The 24,247-nt window shown below is 47.4% G+C and overlaps 1 protein-coding gene across 2 annotated transcripts; it reads right to left on the reverse strand.

The window, feature by feature from the left end:
* Positions 1-661: 661 nt before the first annotated feature.
* Positions 662-22,182, reverse strand: olfm1b (olfactomedin 1b). 2 transcript variants are annotated; one of them, XM_062478024.1, is made up of 6 exons: positions 21,753-22,182; positions 11,985-12,134; positions 11,030-11,185; positions 9,091-9,310; positions 3,682-3,788; positions 662-1,583 (listed from the first exon to the last, which is right to left on the reverse strand). In XM_062478024.1, exons 1-6 carry the CDS (start codon positions 21,816-21,818, stop codon positions 909-911), a joined length of 1,374 nt encoding a protein of 457 aa, XP_062334008.1. In that variant the 5' UTR covers positions 21,819-22,182; the 3' UTR covers positions 662-908. The 2 variants fall into 2 exon arrangements, with proteins under 2 accessions (XP_062334008.1, XP_062334007.1); XM_062478023.1 differs by lacking the exon at positions 21,753-22,182 and adding an exon at positions 14,083-14,766.
* Positions 22,183-24,247: the final 2,065 nt, after the last annotated feature.

The raw sequence follows: 24,247 nt of genomic DNA on the forward strand, positions 1-24,247 counted from the left end.
AGTACAAGCATCATACAGTGAAAGACATTCAGAAGAGCAGACCATAACGGGTAGAAAAACAGTCATGCACGGAAAGCCCACGAACACAGGAAGGAACATCTCCTCGAGCGACGGCGCAGTGCCACCAGGTCGGGTGGATCTGGGCGTTGTTGTTCCTGCTTTTTTGTTGTTGCTGTTATTGTAGTCGTTTTCCACCACAGACATTCTTTCATTGCTACCGAAACTGTTCTAAAGGATATGTGTGACAGACTGTATAGTTGGTAGGTTCCGGAGTCTTCTAGAAGTATCAGCCTGGTGTTCCCCTGTCTGACATGGGAAAGGCCATGGGGAAGGGGGCGTGGGGGAGGTCCTGGTTGGCGAAAACAGTTTATAACCAATCCCATAGTCTTTCCTCAGACCTCCCCCTTGCCTCGCACAGTCAGCGACCAACAGATTGAGAGGTCAGACAGGACCAGGTGGTGGTGGAGGACTTATATAACCACAGAGCCAGAGCCTCACATGAACAATCTTCTAGATGTATGATCCCTTATAAAAAAGAAAGGCCTGATGTTTTTGGCATCTGTTCTTATTTCTTCCTTTCAGTCTAACGTCGTTCTGTTTCAGCTCTTGTATCATGTGTTTCATATTCCGTTATCTTCGTAACAAGCATGTATTATTTGTATATTATATATTTTTCATGTCGGTTTTGTCGGTAAGCACATTCATCCACATGGCGTCCAGCTAGGTGATGCAATCCCATTCAGTCTAATGATATAACAGCGTACAGAATGACCTTCACCATACAGTCTACTCTCTCTATGTCCTTCTCAAATATACAGCATTTTCATAAATAGAATGAATCTCTGGATACAACCCCTAATGTAGACATGTAGCTTGCACGCTAAGCTCCGGCGCCCTGTTGCCGGCGGTTACAGTTCCTCGGACCGTATGACGTGGAACAGCGTCACGTTGTAGAGCACTTGGTTGCCGTTGTTCCAGGCGTAGAGGGCGCGGTCGCGAGGGTTGTAATCCAGCATGGATATATGGGAGTATTTGTTCTGGAAGGCGATGTCGATGTACTCGTACGTGGAGGAGTTGGTGGAGTAGGCGTAGTACACCTTGGTGCCCCCGGAGTAACCGTTGGTGACGTACAGCGTCCCGCAGATCATGAAGGCCTCGCCGGCGCTCCTCTTGGGGTGGTTGGTGGTCCAGCTCTTGATGATCTGGAGCGTGTTGGGGTTCAGCTTGCTCAGCACGATGTTCCCCGCGTTCTGATTGGTGGCGTAGACGGCCCAGAGCCCGCCTTCGTCCACCATGAGGTCGATGTCCGAGTGGCCTCCCCAGGCGTAGTGGTACATGTTGTTGAACCCCGCGTTGTCCAGCTGCCGGTTCCTGCTTATGGCGGAGGTCTTGAAGTCGAACTTGATGATCACGTGGCTCTGGAACTTGTTGAAGTAGAGGGAGCCGTTGTAGACCACCTGACCGGTGCCGGACCACGGGTGGGGGAGCCGGTGGGACGTGAAGTTGTCCGTGGTCATGAAGTCAGCCATGGACTTGTACTCCCGCACAAAACGGTTGTTGTGGTAACCGTCCATGTACCACACCTGCCACCGGTGGAGACAAAGGCGGAGGAGAGAAGAAACAGTGAGACGAGGATATAAGAGGAAACGTCTAGACAAGATAAAACGTCGAAGAGAGAGGGCACTGAAGGGGTCCGGACTTCGAACAACAAAAACGCACGAGGCACGGGTGAGCTTTTAAACCCCCCCGCCGCCAATATCTCTCCCAGCAGATGTAACGGAGAGCCGAACAATGAGAAGCACGTGTCGCCTTGTGCCGCAAAGCGGATCACAGGCGCCAACAGGACAACTCATTAAATCCGAGAAGGCGGTCTCCAGTCGAGGAGGAGAGCATTCTGGGAATTTCCCCACTGCTTGAGAATACCAACAGTCTGGGATGGCAGGCCAAGGGGACAAATCAACAGCCCTGGGAGGGGAGGAGGGGAGGAGGGGAGGAGGGGAGGAGGGGAGGATGGGAGGAGGGGAGGAGGGGAGGAGCGGATGAGGGGGAGGAGAGGACAGGCACAGTTGGATGAAAGACCCGTCTAAGCCGGGCCTCTCACAACAGGATCCAGGCTCCACATGGGGTCCATGGAGGGAGGTGGTTCCGGAAAACAGTAAGGGCCACTTTTCTCTCAGGGGGGGGGTTGACACACCTGGAAGCAACCCCCCTCCTCTCCAACCTGGCTCCCTAACTCTTCCTCCTTCCCTTATTTTCCCTCGTCTCGTCTCCTCCACCTGACCTTCCTCCCCCGTCGTCCGTTGCCTCCCTTCCTGTGGTCTGACACACATAACCCCTCCCCCTTGTCTTCCTGTGGTCTGACACACATAACCCCTCCCCCTTGTCTTCCTGTAACACCCTCCTTAACCCCCCCCCCCCCCTACATTCAACAGTAATTGGTTTATGAATGATTCCAAGGTCAGGACGTGGGTCTCTGATTGGTTTATAAATTATTCAGATGGCAGGAAGTGGCTCTCTGATTGCTTAAAGTATGATTCGGAGGGCAGGAACTGGGTCCATAGATGGTAATAGGAAATGCTAGCCTTCTAACGGCCACCTCCTGGAGCAAATGGTGAAGATATTTAGCAAAAGAGGAGAGGAGGAGGAGGAGCGATGGAGAGCGGACCAGTCTGTCTCCCCATGTCCTCACATCAGGCTAACTACACAGCTAACACATCGCATCCCTTATCTTCTGCCAGCGTGGCTGTTGTCTTTATATGACTTCACATCTCCTTAGTCACCATACTCCTACACACTCGGTTACATAAGTGTCTCTCTACTTTTATATCAACAAAAGACTGTTTGTTATCAACTACACAGACTGTTTACAGAAATAACTAAGACCTTGCAGGATGTACCGAGGAAAGGTGGGTAATCATGATTGTTTTCAAACAGACTTCTGTATGTGTGCATTTTGTAATGAGAATTCATTAGATGTGTACGTGTGTGTATGTTACACAACACCACAACCAGATGCAAAGTGATCATGTATCTGATTCACAGCGGCATCAAATATACTCTGCGGCACACTACCTGCTTTGAAACCCTACCTTGCCATAAACCATGTTGATTTACCCAACCATTTACATGTTTATGCGCCACAGCCACTAAATAGAATCTCGTCCAACAGACGCCCAGTTTGAGCATCTTCATCACCCACTAGGCCTCACTGTTGCCAAAGTGGAGACAAAAAAACACCAACAATCTTTGGACCTTTCATCAAGGTTGGACGCAGTCGGCTCTCTATTACGAGTGTCCGATGCTTTTACAGTAAAACCCCCTTGAACCCATTGGTGTTATTGCCACCATTGGGATTGTGTTTAATGTCTAATGTACTCCATGGGGAGCACTTGGAAGCATTAAAGCAGGGGAAGTGGAGGAGAGGGGTGGTGTTAACATGAAGAGTGAATTCAGAAAGTCATAACTTTGATGTCTCTAACAGTAAGGGTTAGACATGACAATGAAAGGCAGCATTGTTGTATTTCCTGAAGGGTAAAGTATGTGTGTGTGTGTATAGATAGAGAAAGACGAATCTTGGGCATGCAGGTGTGTGTATGCGCGTTGTGTGTGTGTGTGTCTGTCTGTGTGTGTGTTTGCTTGTCTGTGTGTGTGTGTGTGCGTGTGAGAGTGTGCTGTTCTTACCCGGGTGTCTCCCTCCGGCGCCAGAGGGTCGGTCATCCAGGATCCGAAGCGTGACCCGGAGGTCTTGATGGTGATTGGGTCGCTGATGCCGGTCAGTTTCCCGCACGCTGCAGGCAGGAGAACACATCAGGGACACATCTCACTAGGACTGCACAAGTCTCAGGCGCTAACATTGATTTACAGGAATATCATGATTTGATTTTTTGGTCTTCTGTATTTGTGCGGCAGTGAAAGTGCAATTTGACCATGTTTGTTTCGTCTTTTCCTTTCATTGTTTCTTATGGCATTTTTGCTCGACTTTTTATTGTTTCTTAATTGTGCCTGATACTTTGACGCGGTACTGCAGAGCCACACAAATGAACGATTCCATGCCTGTAGTAGCTCATTCATCTCTACATCAATGCTGGTAGATTGAGGCAGAAAGGTTAAAGAAATACATAAAAAAAAAAAAAAAGTGTTTGCTTGATATGTGTGGCAGTGTCGTTCTACTTGTCAGCTTTGTTCTGTGTGTGACATGTGAAGGTTTGCTACTCTGTGTGTGTGTGTGTGTGTGTATACCAACAGACTGTGAGTGAGAGCATGCCGAACGGTGTTTCCTGCTGTTGCCTGTGTGCGTGTGGAAACGGGTGTGTTTGGGTGTGTGTCTGTACACCCATGCGTGTACTCTGTTATCATCTGCACAAACTGAGCTGAGCGCTAATTAGACTGATTGAGGTGTTAAATTGTTGACAATGCGAGTGCGCTTGTATGTGTGTCTGTGTGTGTGTCTGTGTGTGTGTCCCTGATGACAAGTAGGTAGTTGGACTAATAGGCTGATTATTATGAACAGGAGAACAACTCCACTCCTGTTAGCTACTAACACACAACACTGCTCTGTGCCAGCGTTATGACACACTTGTGGATGCAACATTTGTTTAGGGGGGGCGCAGAGATCAATTAACACGTGTTGATGACTTAATTGAGATGAATTAAATATGTGGCCTTGATTTGATTTACTGATTGGTTGGCTGTGGGTAGGCAGGTACAAGCGTGTTTGCTTATTGTCTTTTATTACAATGTGTTATCTATTATCGAGTACTTTCTGTTTTTGTATCTCTCTCCTTATCTCTCATTCAGTCTCTTCTTTCTCTCTCTTTCTCTTCATCTCACTCTCTTTCATTCTCTCATCTCTCCCTGGTAGCAAATGGGTTGTGAAATGCAATTATAGAATTGAGATTAGATTGCTGTTTCCTCCTTTCTTGTCTCCTATCCTCCTGCCGGTCTCTCTCTCTCTCTCTCTCTCTCTCTCTCTCTCTCTCTCTCTCTCTCTCTCTCTCTCTCTCTCTCTCTCTCTCTCTCTCTCTCTCTCTATCAATCCATGATTGTTTTCACCCTGTCATTTTTTGTCCTCACACAGTCAATGTCCAAAAAAATCTTCTCTAGGACAATTGTTTTGCAGTGTTTTCGATGGAGATGAATTCTGAGAGAAGAACCTGGTCTAGGTTGGGTTAGGTTAGTTAGTTTTATGGGCATACGGACATCCCTCTGTGACAAGGCTTGTAAAAGGGCTACGCAAATAGAATGTTATTTGATGAATAGAAAATAACAAATGACTGGATACCTTCCTGTTTATTGTAGCCACACTGTACACACACTGCATGGTGTGAGTGAACGTGTGTGTATGTGTGTGTTGGTGTTAAGGTATTGAGGCTAGTATTTATACCAATGCTAGATTATAAAGATATTTTATTTATGAAAGCTTCCGCTCAGTTTTTTAGATCGATCGACACATTTTACCATGCAGCACTGAGATTGAAACACTCTTATGCACCACTGCACTTCATTAACCAGATTTGGCATGTCTTCTCCAGTCACTCCACGCTCAGTCCCTTGTATAATTTGATTTACAAAGCCATCTTAAACTCATTACCGTCTTTGAATAGTGTCATACTTTGAAAATGTGGTATCCTGTAAACTTTTGTTTAATTCATTTCAAATCTCCATGAGCCCTTCCTGTTTGAATAAAGGTAATAAAAAAAAGGTTTAAACAAACAAACTGCATTTACTCTCTCTGTGTATCTGTGTATCTGTGTGTGTGTGTGTGGGCATTTATGTGTGTTACACGTCAATGACAGCCAAGAGACGAGCAGTTGGGTTAAGACTCTTATATAACTGCCAGTGGGATCAGGCGGCATAGTAATCCACTGGCTCACTGGTCAGTTTATTTCATTTCTCTAATCGTGGAGCTATCTTTAGCCTCAGACAGAACAACTTGGAACATATGAGCACCTCTCCTCCACTCTCCTCCTCTTCCTTTCACCGCTCCTCTGCTCTCCCTCTCTTCATTACTCGTCACTCTCCCTCCTCTTCCCTATCCTCCTCTTCCCTCTCCCACTCTTCCATATCCTCCTCTTCCATCTTCTCCTCTTCCCTATCCTCCTCTTCCCTCTCCTCCTCTTCCATATCCTCCTCTTCCCTATCCTCCTCTTCCATCTCCTCCTCTTACCTCTCCTCCTCTTCCATATCCTCCTCTTCCATCTCCTCCTCTTACCTCTCCTCCTCTTCCATATCCTCCTCTTCCATCTCCTCCTCTTCCCTATCCTCCTCTTCCCTATCCTCCTCTTCCCTCTCCTCCTCTTCCCTATCCTCCTCTTCCCTATCCTCCTCTTCCATCTCCTCCTCTTACCTCTCCTCCTCTTCCCTATCCTCCTCTTCCCTCTCCCTCCTCTTCCCTCTCCTCCTCTTCCCTCTCCTCCTCGTCTACTTTCCGACTCTCTTCTCCGCTCATTGGCCCACTGAATCCTTCTCCTCTGGTCTCATCATCTCCACTCTCAGCCCGTCATCTCTGCTCTCTCCCCTGGTCTGCCGGATGTCCAAGCGACGGCTGTACTATGCTTGTCTGGCCACGACTCTTAGTCCCCAGGGTCATACAAGGTGTAATCTGCCATTGGCCTGAATCTGCTTCTGCCAGCCAGCACAGACTAGATCTAATGGAAATCTAACTGGAGTCCGATTGAAATGACAACAGAGATATAAACCCGGTATGTAAGGATTTGGGGATTGACAGGATAGATTGAAAGCAGAGAGTGGGTTTTAGGTGCATGTCCGGAGACGGGGCTGGGGATTGGGCCTGGGGGCTGGGGGTGGGGGATGGGGGATAGGGGATGGGGGCTGGGTTATTGTGTGCAGATTGTAGCCCTGGGATACCAGTGGGTATGTGAACTTCACGTGGGTTTTATCGAGCTGTGCAAGAGAAGGGAGACAGAGTGAGAGAGAGAAGGAGAGAGAGAAGAGGAGAAAAAGAGGAGAGAGAGAAAAGGAGAGAGAGAGAAGGAGAGAGATAGAAGGAGAGAGTGAGTGAGAGTGATAAGAAAAGAGACAGAGGAGAAAGAGAGAGAGAAAAGTGGAGAAGGAGAGAGAGTGAGAGAGTGTGAGTGAGTGAGAGAGTAGGAGGGAGAGAAGGATGAGTTAATAAGGGAGGGACTCGTGACAGAGAAAGCTGCATGCTACCATCAGTAGGTGACGGTGACAGGCCTGTCCCTGTGCTGTGACACCATGGGTGTCACCCCCCCCCCCCCCACCCCCTCCACCTCACCCTTCAAGCCCCCCCGTCCTCGCCCTCGTCCCTAGGCCCAGAACCTGTCACACAGGCCCAAGGGTGATTTATTTATTTGATTAAAACATTGCCTTGCCTGCCTGATCGATGGCCATTGTGCCTCCACGGTCACCTGGCTGTTACTCTCCCTGCCACCGAACAGCCTGGAGAGGACAAACCAGACCCACTCTCTCCACCTCCATCTCTCTCTCTCTCTGTCTACCTTTCCCTCCCTCTCACACTGAATCTGTCACGCTCTCTTTCACTTGCCACTCTCCATCACTTGTATCAGTTTTTTTTCACACCACCCCCCCCCCTCTCTCTCTCTCTCTTTCTCTCCCTCCCCTTTTCCCTCCTCACTTATTAGCTTTTCATCTCCCGCTGTGTTCATCCTGGCATGCTGCTCTTTCCACTGTATTCTGCACACCCGACTGCTGACCTTGTCAATCAAACCTCAATGACAGTGGGCTCTGCGTGTGTGTGTGTGTGTGTGTGCGCACAGTCCCGAGTGACTGTGTGATGATAAAAGGCCGGCCGACCTCTCTGTTCTGATGGAGCAGTGTCCCCCCCCCCCCCCCCCCTTCATCTCATCTGATCCCACACTCAGTGGATTGACTCCGGCCGCCACTACCCCCACCCCACCCCCGGCCTTCCATCATCCCATCCCACCCCCCCATGCATCCCCGTCCTGCTCTGTAATCCTAGGGCTGCCGACAGACAGGAGGCCAGCCGTGTGTATTGATCTGAGAGAGAACACGGCAGGAATGTTTGGTTCTGTGGTCAGCGATGGTGACGGACTGGTAGAGAGAACAGGACTCGATCACGTCAGATAGAAGAGAGGGAATGGGGGGGGGGGGGAGAGGATGAGAACGAAGAGAACAGAGAGACAGAAGGGGAGAGAGAGAGAGAGAGAAAGAGAGGGAACCGAGAGAGAGAGGGGCAGACAGATGAAAGAGAGAGAAAGATAAAATGCAGGGTAAGGGCGAGCGAGCGACAGCGAGCGCCTGTCAGAGAGATGGAGAGAGATGGAGAGAGATGGAGAGAGAGACAGGGGGCAGCTAAAGGGAGTGAGATAGAGAGTGCACATATAGTATGTGTGCGTTATGAAGGACCGAGTGATTGAAAGAGAAAAACACACACTCGGCTCTCCAGCTGGCTGTGATTGATGGCAAAACTGCATGTCTGTGTGCTTGTGTGTGTGTGTACTTACAGTACGTGTGTGTGTGTGTGGCTGCAGATGTTTCAGTATGAGTGTTTCAAAAACAACTAACGTGCCATCTTACCATCCCTCAAATGTTCATAGATAACAGGAAAAATATATATATATATTATGCCATATAAAATATATATATATATATGCCGTATACTAATGTATGTAATATTACTGTGAGTGTAAATGAGTACACTTGAACGATATGCAACACTACTATTGTCATATTTGTATAGTTATGGAGGACAGGGCCAATCTATGTATCAATGCATATGCATTCAGGATCGTGCAGTGCTTTCCAGCATGTTCCATAGCTGTGGCTCTGACTGTGTTGTAACAGGTGTTGAAGTGTTTGGCAGGAGGAGGTGTCGCCGTCCCTCACATGTTTCTGAAATGTCCTGCGGTTCGGTGAATATGCCTGACTCCCTCCCTCACGTCTTCTGCCACACCAAATTGCGTGTAGGCGGCGTGTGTGAAGACAGAGCGATTGAGATAGCGTGCGTGTGCGTGCGTGTGCTTGCGTGAGCGTCCGTGGGTATGTGATGCACCCGCACAGCGTTTGTGTTGGTGTGCATGTGCCTGTCGGCGTGCGTGTGTGCGTGTGTCTGTTGCTTTCTGGGCCTACCTAATTTTTGCATGCACGCTCGGAGTCTCTCTTCGAGATTTGACACTCTGCTGTGCAGCTCCTCGTAGTCATAGGCCCCCATCTCCTCCTGAAGTTCGCTTAGAACTGACGTCAGATTCTGGACCTCTTCCTTAAACTGCAATACCAATTTGGCATCGGCCTTGTACTCCTCCAACACTGGTATCAACGGTCTAAGCTCCTCCATTTTCGCTTTTATGGCCTGAAAGGATTAAAATAAGCTGGGTTCAGTGTCATGCCCGACAAAAAGAGAGACTCCTGTCCAAAAGAGAGAAAAATGAAAAAAACAAAACACCTATCTGATCCTGACTACTCTCACAGGCGTACCCTGAGTGTGTGTAATGAGAGAGTGTGTAACCATGGGTTTTTATGTGTGTGTGTGTGTGTGAATCTTGGAGCAGACAAACCCAGTAAACATCCCACCACATCAGCAAGCAGTAGTTCCATCCTAGGCTGGACAAGGCATTGAAACAAGCCATTAGCACACCGCAAACAATTGGGAAAACTCTTTATTGGTCATCATCGTTTAAAATGCAACATCTTAAGGATTACATGCTTTTACATGTCACAAACAACAAAGTGTTTAGGAATTTTTACGTCTATGTTTATACGTATATTTCTCGAGTAACCAAATATGCATAAACAATGCCAAAATAAAAGAAGAGAACAGCAATTGAATAATAATAGTAATAATTCCAAAAGATTAAATTAGAATCATAATAACTGTAAACTAAACTTTACTTTTGAAAAAGCTTTTGGATGAAAAACCTTGACAGTAACATGCAGGGAAAGATCAGTAGTAGGTAGGTAGGCAGGTAGGTAGGTAGGTCAAGGAAAGGGTGGGATATCTTACTACTAAGGGTGCTAAAGGTAAATAAAGTGATTTTTATTGACGCCCCCAACTCTCTCAGTACTGTAGCTCAGATCAGGGAAACATGGGATTGACCTGCCTCTTCTTCCCTGTGGCTGTTTAAACATGTCCTAAAGTTAGCCCTGCAAGCAAGAAAACGACACACTGTTTCATAGGAGCTGGCCCTCTAGCCTGACTAAAACACACACACGTTCAAACACACGAGACGCACAACTACGTTAGCAAGTGAGGAAGGAGCATGCAGTGTCGTCAACTGTGATGGAGAGGGAGTCATGCGAAGGCGAGGGGAGGGGGAGTGAAAGGTGAAGGTGGTCCGTCTGTGCTTCAAGGGATCAGAGCGTTGAGGCTGTGTTGTCTAGGCAACGTTCAATATATTGACAAGCCATCCCCGATGCAACAACGAAATGTGATGAATTTGTTTTCATCAAATAACTATCAGGATATGATCTGTGGTTTTCCGAGTCGTTATCCGTGATACATTGATTAGGGTTGCACGAGATATTGGCATTGACTCGAAAAACAACTGTGCAACCTCATCGAAGAGCACAGATCCTGAAATGAATGAATGGATGAAGGAATGAGTGGTGGATGTATGTGGTTGATGAGACGGTCCCACCAACTGGTCCACTATCAACCGACCCTCCACAACGTAACCACCCATTTTCATCTTCACATATTAGTACAGGTGCTAGTTGTGAAGATACAATTTGGAATAACCCCCCCCCCACACACACACAAAAATAAACAGAAAAAAACGTTAAAAAACATTTATCTTTAGCATTGATTCTTGTTTTTAGAATCTCAATTATTGGGACTTTAGAAAACTAGACAACAGATTTCCTAGACGAAGGGAACGTCATTAGACCACGCAAGAGGTGACGACGGTGAGGGGGGTCGGTGACAGCGAACCCCAGCTCCTGTGGGGACCTACAGACTACAAAGTGCTGACGGCGTGGATGAGGTGCTATGCGGAGCTACGTCGGGTGTCAGTGATGGTCAGATGGATGGCGTGAGGCGGCGGGAGAGCGGGGCCGGGCTGCTGGGGTCTACCTTGTATTGCTTGGCGATGTTCTGCTTGTGGTTCTCCTCCACCTGTCTGAACTTGGTCTCCAGGCCACGGAGCTGGACCTCCATCTTCTCCACGTATTGCAGGTCTCGCTGGGTCCTCTGGTCCAGGACCTGGATAGACTGGGTCATGTTCTGGACCTGTGGAGGGGCAGGGACACAAGGAGGTTTTGGTTTTGAACTGTTTCGTTTTGAGTCCCTTTTCTATTTCACGTTAACGCTTTGCTGACTCCAGCCGACAATGAGTTGAACTGAAACAATTGGTGTCGGAGCGATGAAAATAAACTTGTGTTCCCTCGTACTTGTTATTTCTTTTTGATCTCTATAATGGAGGCTGTAGAAAGTACTTTGTGTAAGTATCTATGTTGGGAAGAGATTTGATGTGTTTTCAGCAGATATTGGAGCAAGCCTCGCTAGTCCCTGGCAACCGCTCTTCTCTAAATCACTCCGAGATTAATTCACACGCAAACATTTCAGAAGTTTACACTGTAAGCCTCAGAATGTGCTTTTGATGCATTATATGGAGTACTCCTAGTCTTCCTCCCACTGTAAGCATGGCACTTTATGCCAGTGTTGATGTTGGGTTGCATCATTGCGTGTGTGTGGCAGCCTGGGTATGGTAACCACACAACACTGGCTTCTTCCCATGATGCCTCGCATAGCTGCTGGTCTGGGTTTCCAGGGAACTCATTAGTGCATAGACCTATTCCTGTCTTATGAGCTTGGAGGTGATGACAGGGTCACAAAAACATTGTGTGCGTGTGTGTGTGTAAAAAAAATAAGAATAATGTGTGTGCGCATGCTTGTGTGTGTTTACTGACGACTTCTAATCGCTGCTACGGTTGATAACGAACACTGGGGAGTTCTTTGTGTTGCTAGGCTGAGGTTTCGGGTTCAGGAGTAGCCAAGCAGGTGGAGATCCGCGGCCCGGTGCTGTTACCTTCTCCAGCAGTTGCCGTAGCTGCTTGGTGCGGGCGTCCCGCGAGCACATGGACTGCTGGGGCGCCACCACGGTGCACACACACCTCCCCTCGCTGTCCTGGGCCGAACTGTACACCTGCCACGACTCCTCCGGGTTAGCTGGCAACACCTGCCAGCCATGAAGGCACAGAGGGAAGGGGAGGGGTAGGGGCGAGGATGGAAAGAGGTGAAATAAAGGGGTCAAACAAAACAGAAGAGAGAGAGAAAAAAAGAATGAGACAAGAATGAACAAAGCCTTGATAAATAAATGAATCCCTTTGTAGGGTACTGACACCTTCTGTTATGACACTCCCAGATTTTGTGTGGGGGTGGATGTTTGTGAGGGAGGTATTGACCCATCACTATTTCCCGTTTGTGGCGTGAATGTTCACGCTGCTTACAGAAATGCTCAAATAGGGGAGATTACACTCTGCGACATCTGGACCCGGTAAGCCATAGGCTCCTCCCACATCGGCTCATCAAGTCTCCAAATGCCAACAGGAGGGAGGGAAAGCCAACCAGATATGCCCTAACATGTCTGTTTTCCTTCTTCTACACTTTCACTATTTTAAGTGTCTGTCTAGGGTGTCAGTGGGATATCGATGCTGTTAATGGCCAAAACGAGTCAGATCAGCCCAAGGATGTAAGGAATAACTGGATCCCACAAGAGCTCTGCAACTGGACAGACCATAGTCAGATCAGGCAATGGACGCTGAATCTGCTTCTAACACCGTGGGACTCAGAAGAGGAAATTGGCCAATGAGAATCTGTCTGATCAAAATGATTGACAGGCTAAGACTCTGCAAGGCTTGAGTAACCAATTATAAAGCCTGTCAATCAAAGATGCAACTCTGCTCCAGGGTGTTGTGTATCATGACTCTGGAAATGGGTTTTACTGCAGTTATACGGACAAGGAGGCGTAAAACACAATTCAAAAGTCTTTTATGAGTAGTATAGATTCCTTGACAATTTGATGCAAGGCAATTATGCATTGCCTTCATATATTTTTGTATTGTAATTTGTTTTTAATTCAAGAAACACGCACTGAGTCGCCTACATATCAATTGTTTTGGCGGCAGGTTCCCATCATAAAAAAAGGGTTCTTCCGATACATGTCGAGCTTTACAACTCAGCAAGAATCTTAATTTACAGGCTTTACTGGAGCTCCCACTGATAAATAGCGTAGTAAAGCCGTAAAATATCAAATGCGGTACACTATAACCCATCGTTCAGATAGTGAGGGGTACCTATTGTAATCGCATTCTGGAAAAATGGAATGTATAGACTAGTATACATTTATTAAGCTTAATAATCATTTAGCAATATGAGCAGTCCAAATGACCATCGTAAATAGTATTTGTGAATGATTCCGTCAATAATTTATCTAATAGCCGAGCAATCTTTCTTTTCTTTTTTTTTGCTAGTTTGTTTCACGGACATAAAATAATTAAAGAAAAGCTAATTTTGCTAATTTTGACGTCTATGATCGAGTCTGGGCTTGAAAACAAGACAAAGGGGAAATTATCCGGCGTCCGGCGCGTAACTGGAAATTCTGTGCGCATATCACCTTCCGTGAGTGAGACAGTCAAAGAGAGACCGAAAGAAAGTCAGCGCAGGTAAACCCGTCTGGCAGTAAAACAAAATGTTCACTTTATTTTCACCTTGCAGCGTTTTATCAATGACGGAACCAAAGCAGATTAGCGCTCTCCATAACCGCGCGTCCTCTCCACTACACTGGCGCGCTCCCCCGCCCACACTCGAAACTAGGCTACTGGAGCCTACCTTACAACAAGGCTCGACAGTGCAACCAAACCGAGACTATCAATCCATCATACCTCAGCAATGTAATTTTCTCTCGTGTCTTTAGAACCACGCTGGCAGCCAGTCTTACAGAAAAACAACAGCATTTTTGAAGAGCAAGCAAAAGAGCACGAGGTTACTTTTTAAATTAACTCAAAAACCAGCCAATCAGAAAATACATCTGGCAAAGATGTTGTAAATGTATGAAATTGCAGTATTTTAACAGGCATTTTAACGCAATCTTTGATATGGGTGAACTTGAACTAGGCTACACTTACTCCAGTACTCCGGTCCGGGTACCCGCCCTGAGCCGCCGTGAGCTTGGTGGTATTGAGCCCCACCAACGAGGGCAACGTCTGCGACATCCAGTTGGTGATCATCGCCATGGTGCTGAGCACCACGCCAATCTTCAGCAAAGGCACCGACATCTCTGCGGTCTGCGCTTATCCCAATCCCTCATTCTACGGATTCCAGCAAGAAACAAGCGAGGCAATCCATGTTGCCCGGAGAAGCTTGGTTTATCACCCGTGCCTCTGAGTCGTTAGGTCTTTCCTTGGACATCTCGGCTGAACGACTGGTGAACGGAGCGGAGCGCACGCCCGGAGTTAACAGGTCAGTGGTTGACTGCAACTACCAGTGTGAACGCGGAAAGCGTTCTAAAGTGAGACTGTAAAGTACAGGTTGGAGAAAAAAACCTCTCAGTCTGTTACTCTTTCTCTCGATCTGCTGTCCCGCGCACTGGTGTCTTTCCCGTTCTCCGTCCCTCTTTCGTTCACGCCCTCGATCCGCCTCCTGCCTCGAGCACTCTGTGATTAAGTGCGAGTGACTACACACAAGCTGCTCGAATGGATGAGAAAGGCAGGGAGGGGGCACTACGGATCTATAAAGAGAGTGATGTCAGCTAGGTCCGTCCTGACTGCTTGCCAGACGCCCTTCCCGTGCCACCGGGGGTCCCTAGTTGGCCGGTATTATCCCAGATTGCGCGTTTTTTTGTTCTGAGACGCGTCCCAGGAGGGTTGTAGACGAGCAATGTGGTTAAGGTCGCGCCACTCGGTTGGGCGCGGGTTGCTGAGTGCTTTATTATACCGGGGCAGGTGACATTTCTCCCCCCCGCCCCCTGCGGAGCGCGGGGCGAGCTGTCGGGTCACAGAGAATAACTCGACCGAACATTATTGTGCATGAAACTGCCTCACGCATTTGCAGTCCATTATGGTAAAATCACTCCTCTCAATTCCGGATGTAAAAAAAATCGTGGGGCAGAAACGACGCCCGCGCATAAAACACAGGAGTCCGTACTGTTTGATGAGGCACGTTCTACTCTATATATTTCCGCGACTAAAATCAATCAATCAATAATTTAATAACACACCTCAGAAATGAGAACAAATTTAATTCAAAAGTCATTGGGGCAAAATAGCCCATTGGATCAGCAAGACAGATGATGATGCATGTAAAAGACTCTGGCGCCATCGTGTAGCGGGTTCTGGTGTTGCTACTACACCGACCTAAAGGGGATAGATACCGTGTGCTCCATGTCATAATATGCATTGAAATTCAATGATACACTTACAGACATCAGTAATAATCATATCAATAGTCATAACAAAAGAAAACGTCATCCATTCTGTAACAGTAAACCAGACCCCTAAAATAAGATTTTAACATTTTCCAGGATCCATAATGAATCATTTTCAGGTCAGATTGAACCATACCATATGAAGTAGAAAAGCGAACCATCTGGAACATCACGGTTCTCTATATAACTTAGGAGGGTTGTTCTGTTATAAGCCTACAAAAGGCTTGTACAGTGTAGGGTGTATTGTGGAATCCAAACCCTGATGAAGGAGTAAGGCCTCACACAAAGCTAGGTATTTTAACATCTCAAACCACACATGAAGGGTATTTTATATGCCAACCAAATATGTTTTTCTATGTGACTGTTTGTGGTTACGGCTTTCTATTACGATTATCTTTAAGAGCACCTGGATGGTCAATAATACCAGCAATTCTTATGACTTTTTATGCCTAACTATCTCCATCTAAGGACCTCCATGATCACCTTCCCTTTATCTTCCAGCTTCGCTGTATGGTCTCCAACCAGCCTTATTCTTCCCCGCTATAAAATCCACATCCGAATACTCAATACAACGCCTCAGCATATTTTCATAAGGTGTGGTTTCTAATGAGTAGACAATGTGGAGGATTAGACAGTTCTAGGCTCTGCCAACACTGGGGTGGTGCTCCACCTTTAGGGTAAACCGGGGTACTGCAGGGCCCACAAACCCCCAAATAACCCAAGTGAGCACTTTGCACAGGACTATTTCGGTCCTGACATAATGCAGTTTTCTGGTCACAATTAAATATGAACTTGCATCCGTACAAGCAACCTTCGCTTCCCTCTAATGCACACACTCGCTTTCATTCTATTTCTGTCTCTACCTCACCTCTACCTCTTTCTCACTCAGCAGAGGCAGCAGAGGCATCTTTAGGACAGCGGGCTACAGTAGGGATAAGGTTATTTGGCTACAGGGTTAGAGTTGAGGACAGGGTTATTGGGCTACAGGGTTAGAGTTGAGTACAGGGTTATTGGGCTACAGGGTTAGAGTTGAGTACAGGGTTATTGGGCTACAGGGTTAGAGTTGAGTACAGGGTTATTGGGCTACAGGGTTAGAGTTGAGGACAGGGTTATTGGGCCTAAGGTTTTGGACTATGAAAGGGTAGAACTATAATAGGGCTAGAAAGGGCTAAGAACAGGGCTAGGGTTGAAGCCCAGCACAGTATGAACCTTCACCAGCCTAGCCTTGTCCAGCACAGCTCACATGTAGCCCAGCCATTTTCCAGGTGAGTTCAAAGGTCCCTATAGGACAGCCGCTCACCTTTTCTCTCCAGCACGTCAGTACACATCCCAGGCTAAAACAGAGAGCCAGCTCATCTCTGCCAGAACACCCAGACAGTGGTAATGCCCTGCAGTAACCCCTGGCTGTCCTTATATCCCTGGACACAGCAGCTGAACCCTGGATAAGCCCCTGGGCCTGCATCCAGGATCCACACAGACACGTGGCAGAACCTAGCACAGGCTCACAGAACGGTAGAAGACGGTGAAGGGGCGAAATCTATTCCTATCAGGAAAAAAATCTCGGTGCACGCTCCCAACGGAGTCCCGACCAACCCGGGAGAACACAGTCACGGTGTTAACTGTGTTCAAATGCGAACGTGGGAAAACGAACTGAGGCGATACGGGGGAAAACGTGAACAATGCTTGCGTGCTTGGTCAGTCATCTCATACAGAGAGGGGATTGTTAGAGTTACTCTGTCTGTGACTTGTGTGTGGGGAGAGGGGGGAGGGGAGGATAGGATCACACACACACACACCGGGGAAACCAATCAGGATAACGAGGGAGGCGGTGCAGATGGAGGACCACAAAGAGCTCATCAGAGCTGTCCCTCACGGCCCAGGTAAGCCACGCCCCTTTCAGATGGCAGTATTGTGTCCCTCAATCAAGACCGGTGCAAACACGACGTCGTAAATGGCACCGTACCTGCGGCGGCTGCGTGTGTATTCACGCCGGCCCGTCTCACACACAATACACAGGCAGTCGTGTGTCACGCGTCATTAGCTACATGTTTAATGTCTGCTGTCAATCAAATCCAATATCATGCAGTGGCATTCTTTCTCTCGCTCTCTCTCTCGCTATTTTACAGAACAATGTATTTTTCTTATTTTTTTGGGGACTGAAATTTGCATTTTATAGTCAGCAACACCCAGAGGCATACACGTTGTTTGCGCAAATCAGTTTTACGGATTTGTGAATTAACAGCAGGTTCTGGAAGATTCGTGTGGCTGGTTTTGCCTCGACGAGTTTGTATCTCTCTCGTGGGTGCGCCTTGTGTGTGGGGGTGCTGTTTGGATATCCTGCATGTGTTATGTATGTGTGTAGGCTGCCTGCAGACAGGGATATGCAGCCCAGCAGGTTTTATCAGCGTGTTCCATCAGAAGCAGCACTTTGTTTTTCTTGGTAGACAGCCTAGAGCTGCTACTGTCAGCACTAGGTGTACCACATCTGTGTCTTCTGTGAGAGAGAGAAACCATTGTCCCCCTCGCTGCGCTCTCACAAACGAGGCTCTGGATATCACCTCCATCAGAGAAGAGTGTGCGTGTGTGTGTGTGTGTGTGTGTGTGTGTGTGTGTGTGTGTGTGTGAGTAAGGGAAGAAGGAGAGTGCGGTGTTGGGTGTGATGGGGATGATGGAGGATGCAAAGATATGTAAAGTGCCATGTGTCATTTGGGGATTCAAGTGGAGGAGATTGGAGAAAATAGATCGATAGAGGGAGAAACGGACAGGGAGGGAGAGGACAATTGAGAGAGAGACAGATAGAGAAAGGGAAGGAGAGACACAAAGGTTCAGAGAGAGAAAGAGAAAAGAGTAAGAGAACCTACAGCACGTCGCTTGTTGTTCCGGAACAGACCTCACACACGTACCATCCACAGTCCTTTTCAAGTCGTTCGTTTCAGCCACACCACACTGGCCGGGCAGCTCTGTTTTTCTCCACACTTGGCCTATACCTTCCTACTCTACCCAGTTCCTACGAGACGGCTGAATCAAACATGAACCCACAATACAGCACACTGCTGTGCATTTCAAACACATTCCAGGTGCAAACATTGCCTGAAGGACAGAATCCACCTGTGTTTATTTGCCTTCTCCAAACGCTTCGGATGTCCTAAGAGTGTGTCGGTCTCTGCAGTGGATAGAATAGATCTGAAAACAGGGAAGCAGTTCAAGGCACTGGCAAGTGCAAATAATAGAACATAGGAATCTCTCTTTGACCTCCTCTATCTTTCTCACTCTCCTATCCACCCTGTCTCCCTGTTAAAGCATCCAGTACCAGTCGGATTGTGCTGTCCTGGGTGAGCATTAGCATCTCTTAGGCTGTGTGTCAATGTGTGTGTGAGAGCATCCGAGTGTTTGATGTGTTCAGGTCTCTGTAGTCTGTGGAGTATAAATAGCCTGTGTCTGTGACTCGTGGTTCTGACAGACTGGAGGGCATCGGGAGGGCAGATATTGAATGACCTTGTTAGAGATGACACCCATCCACAGATAGAGACAGTGTGTGCGTGTGTGTGTGTGTGTGTGTGTGTGAGAGACAGAGAGAGAGAGAGAGAGAGAGAGAGAGAGAGAGGGGGGGGGGGGGGAGGGAGGGGAGGATAAGTAGGCCAGGACATTGGAGATGAGTGAGGATGTGTGTGTTCATGGGTATGTGTGTCAGGGTGTGTATTCCTGGAGTGTGAGAGGGTGTCTAAAGGGTGTGTTCATGCTGAGTGTGTGTGTTTATGAATAATGTGTGTGTGTGTGTGTGTGTGTGTGTGTGTGTGTGCGTGTAGGTCAACCCTGGCTATTACGACCACATGTTTACATGTATAAATGTATGTCTGTGTCTGTATACATTTAGTTGTTTGTTGTTTCCCCTTCTGTGTCTCCCCTCACTCTCATTCATACATTCAGGTGTCTGTCTGTGGTCATGTCCAACTTATTCTAAACCTTTCCTGTCTTCTGTTTCAGTCGATTGATTTTGGTTGTTTGTGGTGAGTATTCAAGTCGACTTGGTTACATATTTGTGCTGTTGGCTATTCTGTGTTGTGGTTTGAGCTTGTGGTTGAATACTAAGTATTAGTATTAGTTGATAGTAGTAAGTGTATACCATCCTTTTGTTTAGTGTCATACTTCAGTTTACACATGATATAGTGCTTTGTTTTTGGTTCTTTAGCACAGGAGCAAGGAGATAGGTAAACTGCCCATAGGGGTACCTTCCCATCACATAGCATTGCTTTTGATAAGAACGCAAAGCAAGAAACGGGAGCTACCCATTGTACTTTTATCAGAGAATCATTAAGCTAGCACTCTGTATTCATTTCTTTGACACCATTACATGGTTTACCTTGTTCCCCTGTGGCGTGTGTTGTTGTAGTAAATATTATTTGAACGTTGAAACGCTCCTTTAGCCTCCCTCGCTAGATCGAGACGACCCAAAGACGTGGTCGTGACACGCGCCCTGACCAACGCAAGCTCCGCTAAACCACCTAGCAGCAGACAAAGCACACGATGTCCACAGTGCCGCCTGTTCCCTCAGCTGATGCTGCCTCCCTGATGCTGCCTCCCTGATGCTGCCTCCCTGATGCTGCCTCCCTGATGCTGCCTCCCTGATGCTGCCTCCCTGATGCTGCCTCCCTGATGCTGCCTCTCAATCAATGAGGCCAAAAGGGGTGCCGTGTTCGACCCAGTCAGCGTTCCTGGGAGCGCAGCGCTGTGTTTCGGTCACAGTGTTCAGAGAATTGAGCGGTCCACTGGTTTGTTGATGGGCCTGCGTTGTAGAGAGATAACCTCTGTCACAGTGAGGGCACAAGGGCCTTGTGTTCTGGGAAGCCAGCTGTTAGGAAATATGAATGAGATTCAACTGAGTATTTAGAACCTTGCTCCTGATGGGTCACTGATTCTGGCCCGGGACAGAGAATTGGGTCTGGTTCAGACTGTGGTGAATTGGGACTGTCAGTTTTACAGTCCTCGACGAAAATGTTTGATCACACAGTTGAACTCTGTGGTAAACATGCTGGAGTTTAGTTAGAATTCCAGCCAGACTGACAAATGGTCTATACAAAACATACAGTAACCCTAAAAAGAATGCTTTTTAATTAGGTTTAAATATAGAGAGCTATATTTAGGATATAACAGAGATGCAGTTTAATGGCACAAGATTGTTCCTTTCAATCTAATGAGAAAGGAACCTTTTGGACCAGAATGTGATTATATCTTGGAGCTTTTTTCTATGGAAGGTTCTATGTAGAACACATGGTCCTATATGCAGCCCCCATTTTCTGAGGATGAAACGTGATTCAATTGACATGTTAGCAGGCAGCTAGCTAATAATACAACGGACTGGCTGGAGCCAGTCCGGCTCCAGTTTTTGCCTGGAGCCTTGATTGGCAGCTGGTGTGCGGTGTCAATTTGAGCTCCTGGACATTATTTATTTGAAGCCATGGACAAGGAACTCACCATTCCAGGACATTGATGCCACACACCCTGCCCCTTGAGTGTCTTTGTCTGTTCTAGTTTATACCCATTGTGGTGGTCTATGCACTCGGTTAGTCAAAGGAAGAATCCACCTCAGCTGTTTGCAACACAGTAACCACATTATCCACACAAATGCATGTAGATCAAGTTGTACAATGGGTAGATAAGGATGTGCAAACACAGTAGGCAATTTTTGGGACAGCTGTCAAGCAATCAAAGCAGTGGATCCTCTGCTGGCATGAGGAGCCTGTGTTTCTATCTGCCTTAAGTCTCTCTGGCTGTTTGCTTCCTTCAGAGGGTTAGTCTGACTGGAAGATGTTCTACGCTGTCATGTCAGGTTATCAATCAAGTCAGGTTATCAATCGTCTCACTGAGCTTTTGAGCATTCTCAAACGACCAGCTGTGAAATGCTGGATCCTTCGATTTTGACTGCTGGCTAAAGATCAAAACAGTCATTTGCCAAGACCACTTCGGTATACGGTTTCCAACCCCCAAGCTAACAGTAACTCTAACGTTTTAGACCGGTAAATAGGCTTGAAACAGGTACCGTTTGTGACTATTTCCTTAATATATATTTGACCCCCCCAGGAATTATCTAACGTTTCATCATGAAAAACCTGAAACGAATGCGATTTCACATCAGGCAGCTGCCTCCCATAGTCCTGAACTGGGCGCTGCTGGCTCTATGTTTGCCCGTCAAGTACAATGTTCTACATCATCGTCTTGTAATCCCTCCCGTTAATCTATTTAAGCGCGGAAGCTGGCTAATCACCGGGGCTCGGTATAGGAGCGGTGCCCGCTAATCTTTTTTCAGGATCTCAAGCCAATTAGCCTCGGTGTAGCTTTAATACAGCGGGGAAAATGGCGTGTGTTCAAACCTACTTGGGTGAGTTCTGTGCCCATCAAGACGAGGAGGATAAGACTCAGGATCTTGCTCGTAGGCTGCATCTCTTGCCTCCGGAGTGTGGACGGACCCACGGTCTCACATGCAGATCGGTCCCTTCACGTCCCCCACACGGCAGTCCTCTTCTCCGGGGTCCCTATAGCGCTGCAGTCGCCCGTTTCAGTAACCACAGCAAACAAATAGTAGAAAACGAGAAATCAGTTTTACAGAGTCGTCTCTTTGCATATTTATTTCATCTCCCTCCCTTGATATTTTGCTCTATCTTCTTTCACTCTAATCGCGGCGACGGGCGCAGATAAACATTGGTAAAGGAGAGAAAAAAGGGTGCGGAGGAAATAAACGGTATTGCCAAAACTTTGCTTCCCCGCCTTAAGCTGCCGAATAAGCGGTGGTTGAAAAAAATGTGAGCGACGAAGCTGTCCATGGTGCTGAAGAAGGAAATGACATCGCGCAAGCGCGGGAAATTCAAGCCCGGTAGAGATAGAAGAGGGTGAAGTGCTTCAGTGATACTGGGCTTTGATTTGCTTGTAACCACTATTTAATTTCACATCCGAAAGCCGTTTTTGATTAATAAATAATAAGTCGTACAAAGATTTTTAACATGTTAATACATTTAACATTCCTTGTGTTTATTGAGGAGGCCTACAAAATAGGATTCATTGACTGGAGCACTCAGATCAATGCATTTTCAATGGCGCTCAAAAAGACCCACTTATGCAAACCGTCAGTTGTCATTGTGTATTGTGCTGCAAGGGGAAATGGATGTGACAGGGAACTCATGCAGTTTTCATCAGCCGTCCTCTTTGTCTGGTTCCTACAGGAGCCCACAGTCGTGGAAGCCTGTCGGTACAGTGCCCTGTCTGCAGTTGTGCCTTTTACTCCGATTTTTTGTTGCCCTAAGTGTGACACGATGGGTTAGAGCATCTCCATGAGGGGCGAGAGGGGGGGTTCTCTGTGTGTGCTTTGATTCTGACTGACCCCGCCGAGTATTGTCCCACTACACAGAGCCAATTTCTTCGTGAGCCTCAGTAATGGCCCGCTTTTTCCCTCTCTCTCCTACGACCCCCCCCCTTCCCCCTCCCCTCACCCCCCCCACCACCACCCACCCCCCACCCAAAGTAATCTGTCTGTCAATTGGAAGGCCACAAAGCTTTAAAGAGACTCCATGGCTGCCGGGCCTGGATCTCGTCCGACTTGTATCGCAGACTAATAGCTCGGAGTCATGCAGCCTCAGTATCCACACACCTCTCTTCGTGCCCTGCTTACAGACGAGGCTCGGAACCCCCCCCCCCAACCCCCCCCCCCCAACCCCCCCCCCCCACTGTCATTTATACACTCTCATTTATTCCCAGACATAGAGACGGCTATTGTAAAGCATTTGGGTCTAAAACTTGTTCTGGTCGGGGTGACGAAGGCAGGTCACCGTTCTGTTTAAGCCCCCCGCTCCCGCGGTCAGGGGGGTTTCGCGGAGGAGGGAAGACAACGCCATGTGGACACACACTCACACACACACACTCACGCCGTTAGTGGGGGTTAGGGTGATACGTAGACTGGGTGTTTTCGAGGTGCCTTAGCTGCTTCATTAAAGGGCTCTCAGTGCAACACTCTGGTTATTCGATACTTCTATAGACTGAGGATGTGTGGCAGCTTCAGTGGTGCTTGGGCATTATAAAACAGAAACCACAAGCGTTGTGTCTATTGTCTGTGTGTGTGTGTCCATAGACTCTTACCTTTGTTGCTAACTGAGTTTCCATGCACTTGACGATAATTTGATCATGAGACAGGGAAACTGACCTGTGAGTAATGGAGGCTAAATGAGTCTGTTTTTCAGAGCTCTGCCATTCTCTGAGGCCACCCCTGAACTGAGGTCTGTCTTTCTGCTATGTAGGCCAACGTTAAAAACAGTGTGGGTCTACATTAATAATAGCCACGGTTCCCTACATCGTTTAAGGTGCTTTTCTGCTGTCTGGTGATGGATTCATTATGGACTAGTAAAGCCACAGTGAAGAGAAGACGTACAGTGCAAGTTTTTGTGTCTGTGTGTGTTTGTGTGTGAGTGTGTGTTTGTGTGACATGGTAAATATTAAGAGCACAGCAGCAGGTCTAGAGAGACTAATTAGGACACAGTGGTGTGGATCCTGTTTTATATTGAGCCTCCGGTTCAAAAACAACTGTTCTGACTGTGGTGATGATTATCAATGACCTAAATGACAGTACTAACCTGAGACCTGCTAGTCTGGTCAGTTTGCATGGCATTGGCAGCGATGAAGATGGGACGAAGATAACAGAACAAGATGATTGTGATGATGATGATAACGATGGTGATGGTGATGATGGTGACGAGGATAATGACAATGGTGATGAATCTGAAAGGGGACACAGTCAAATGTCCATTTAAACAACGCCAAATACCTAGGGAGTATTACTTTATGAAGATAAGGTCGGAGGCTGTTCACATTATAGGTTGTATAAA

The sequence above is a fragment of the Osmerus eperlanus genome, chromosome 14 (assembly GCF_963692335.1).
Source record: "Osmerus eperlanus chromosome 14, fOsmEpe2.1, whole genome shotgun sequence".
Taxonomy (NCBI): domain Eukaryota; kingdom Metazoa; phylum Chordata; class Actinopteri; order Osmeriformes; family Osmeridae; genus Osmerus; species Osmerus eperlanus.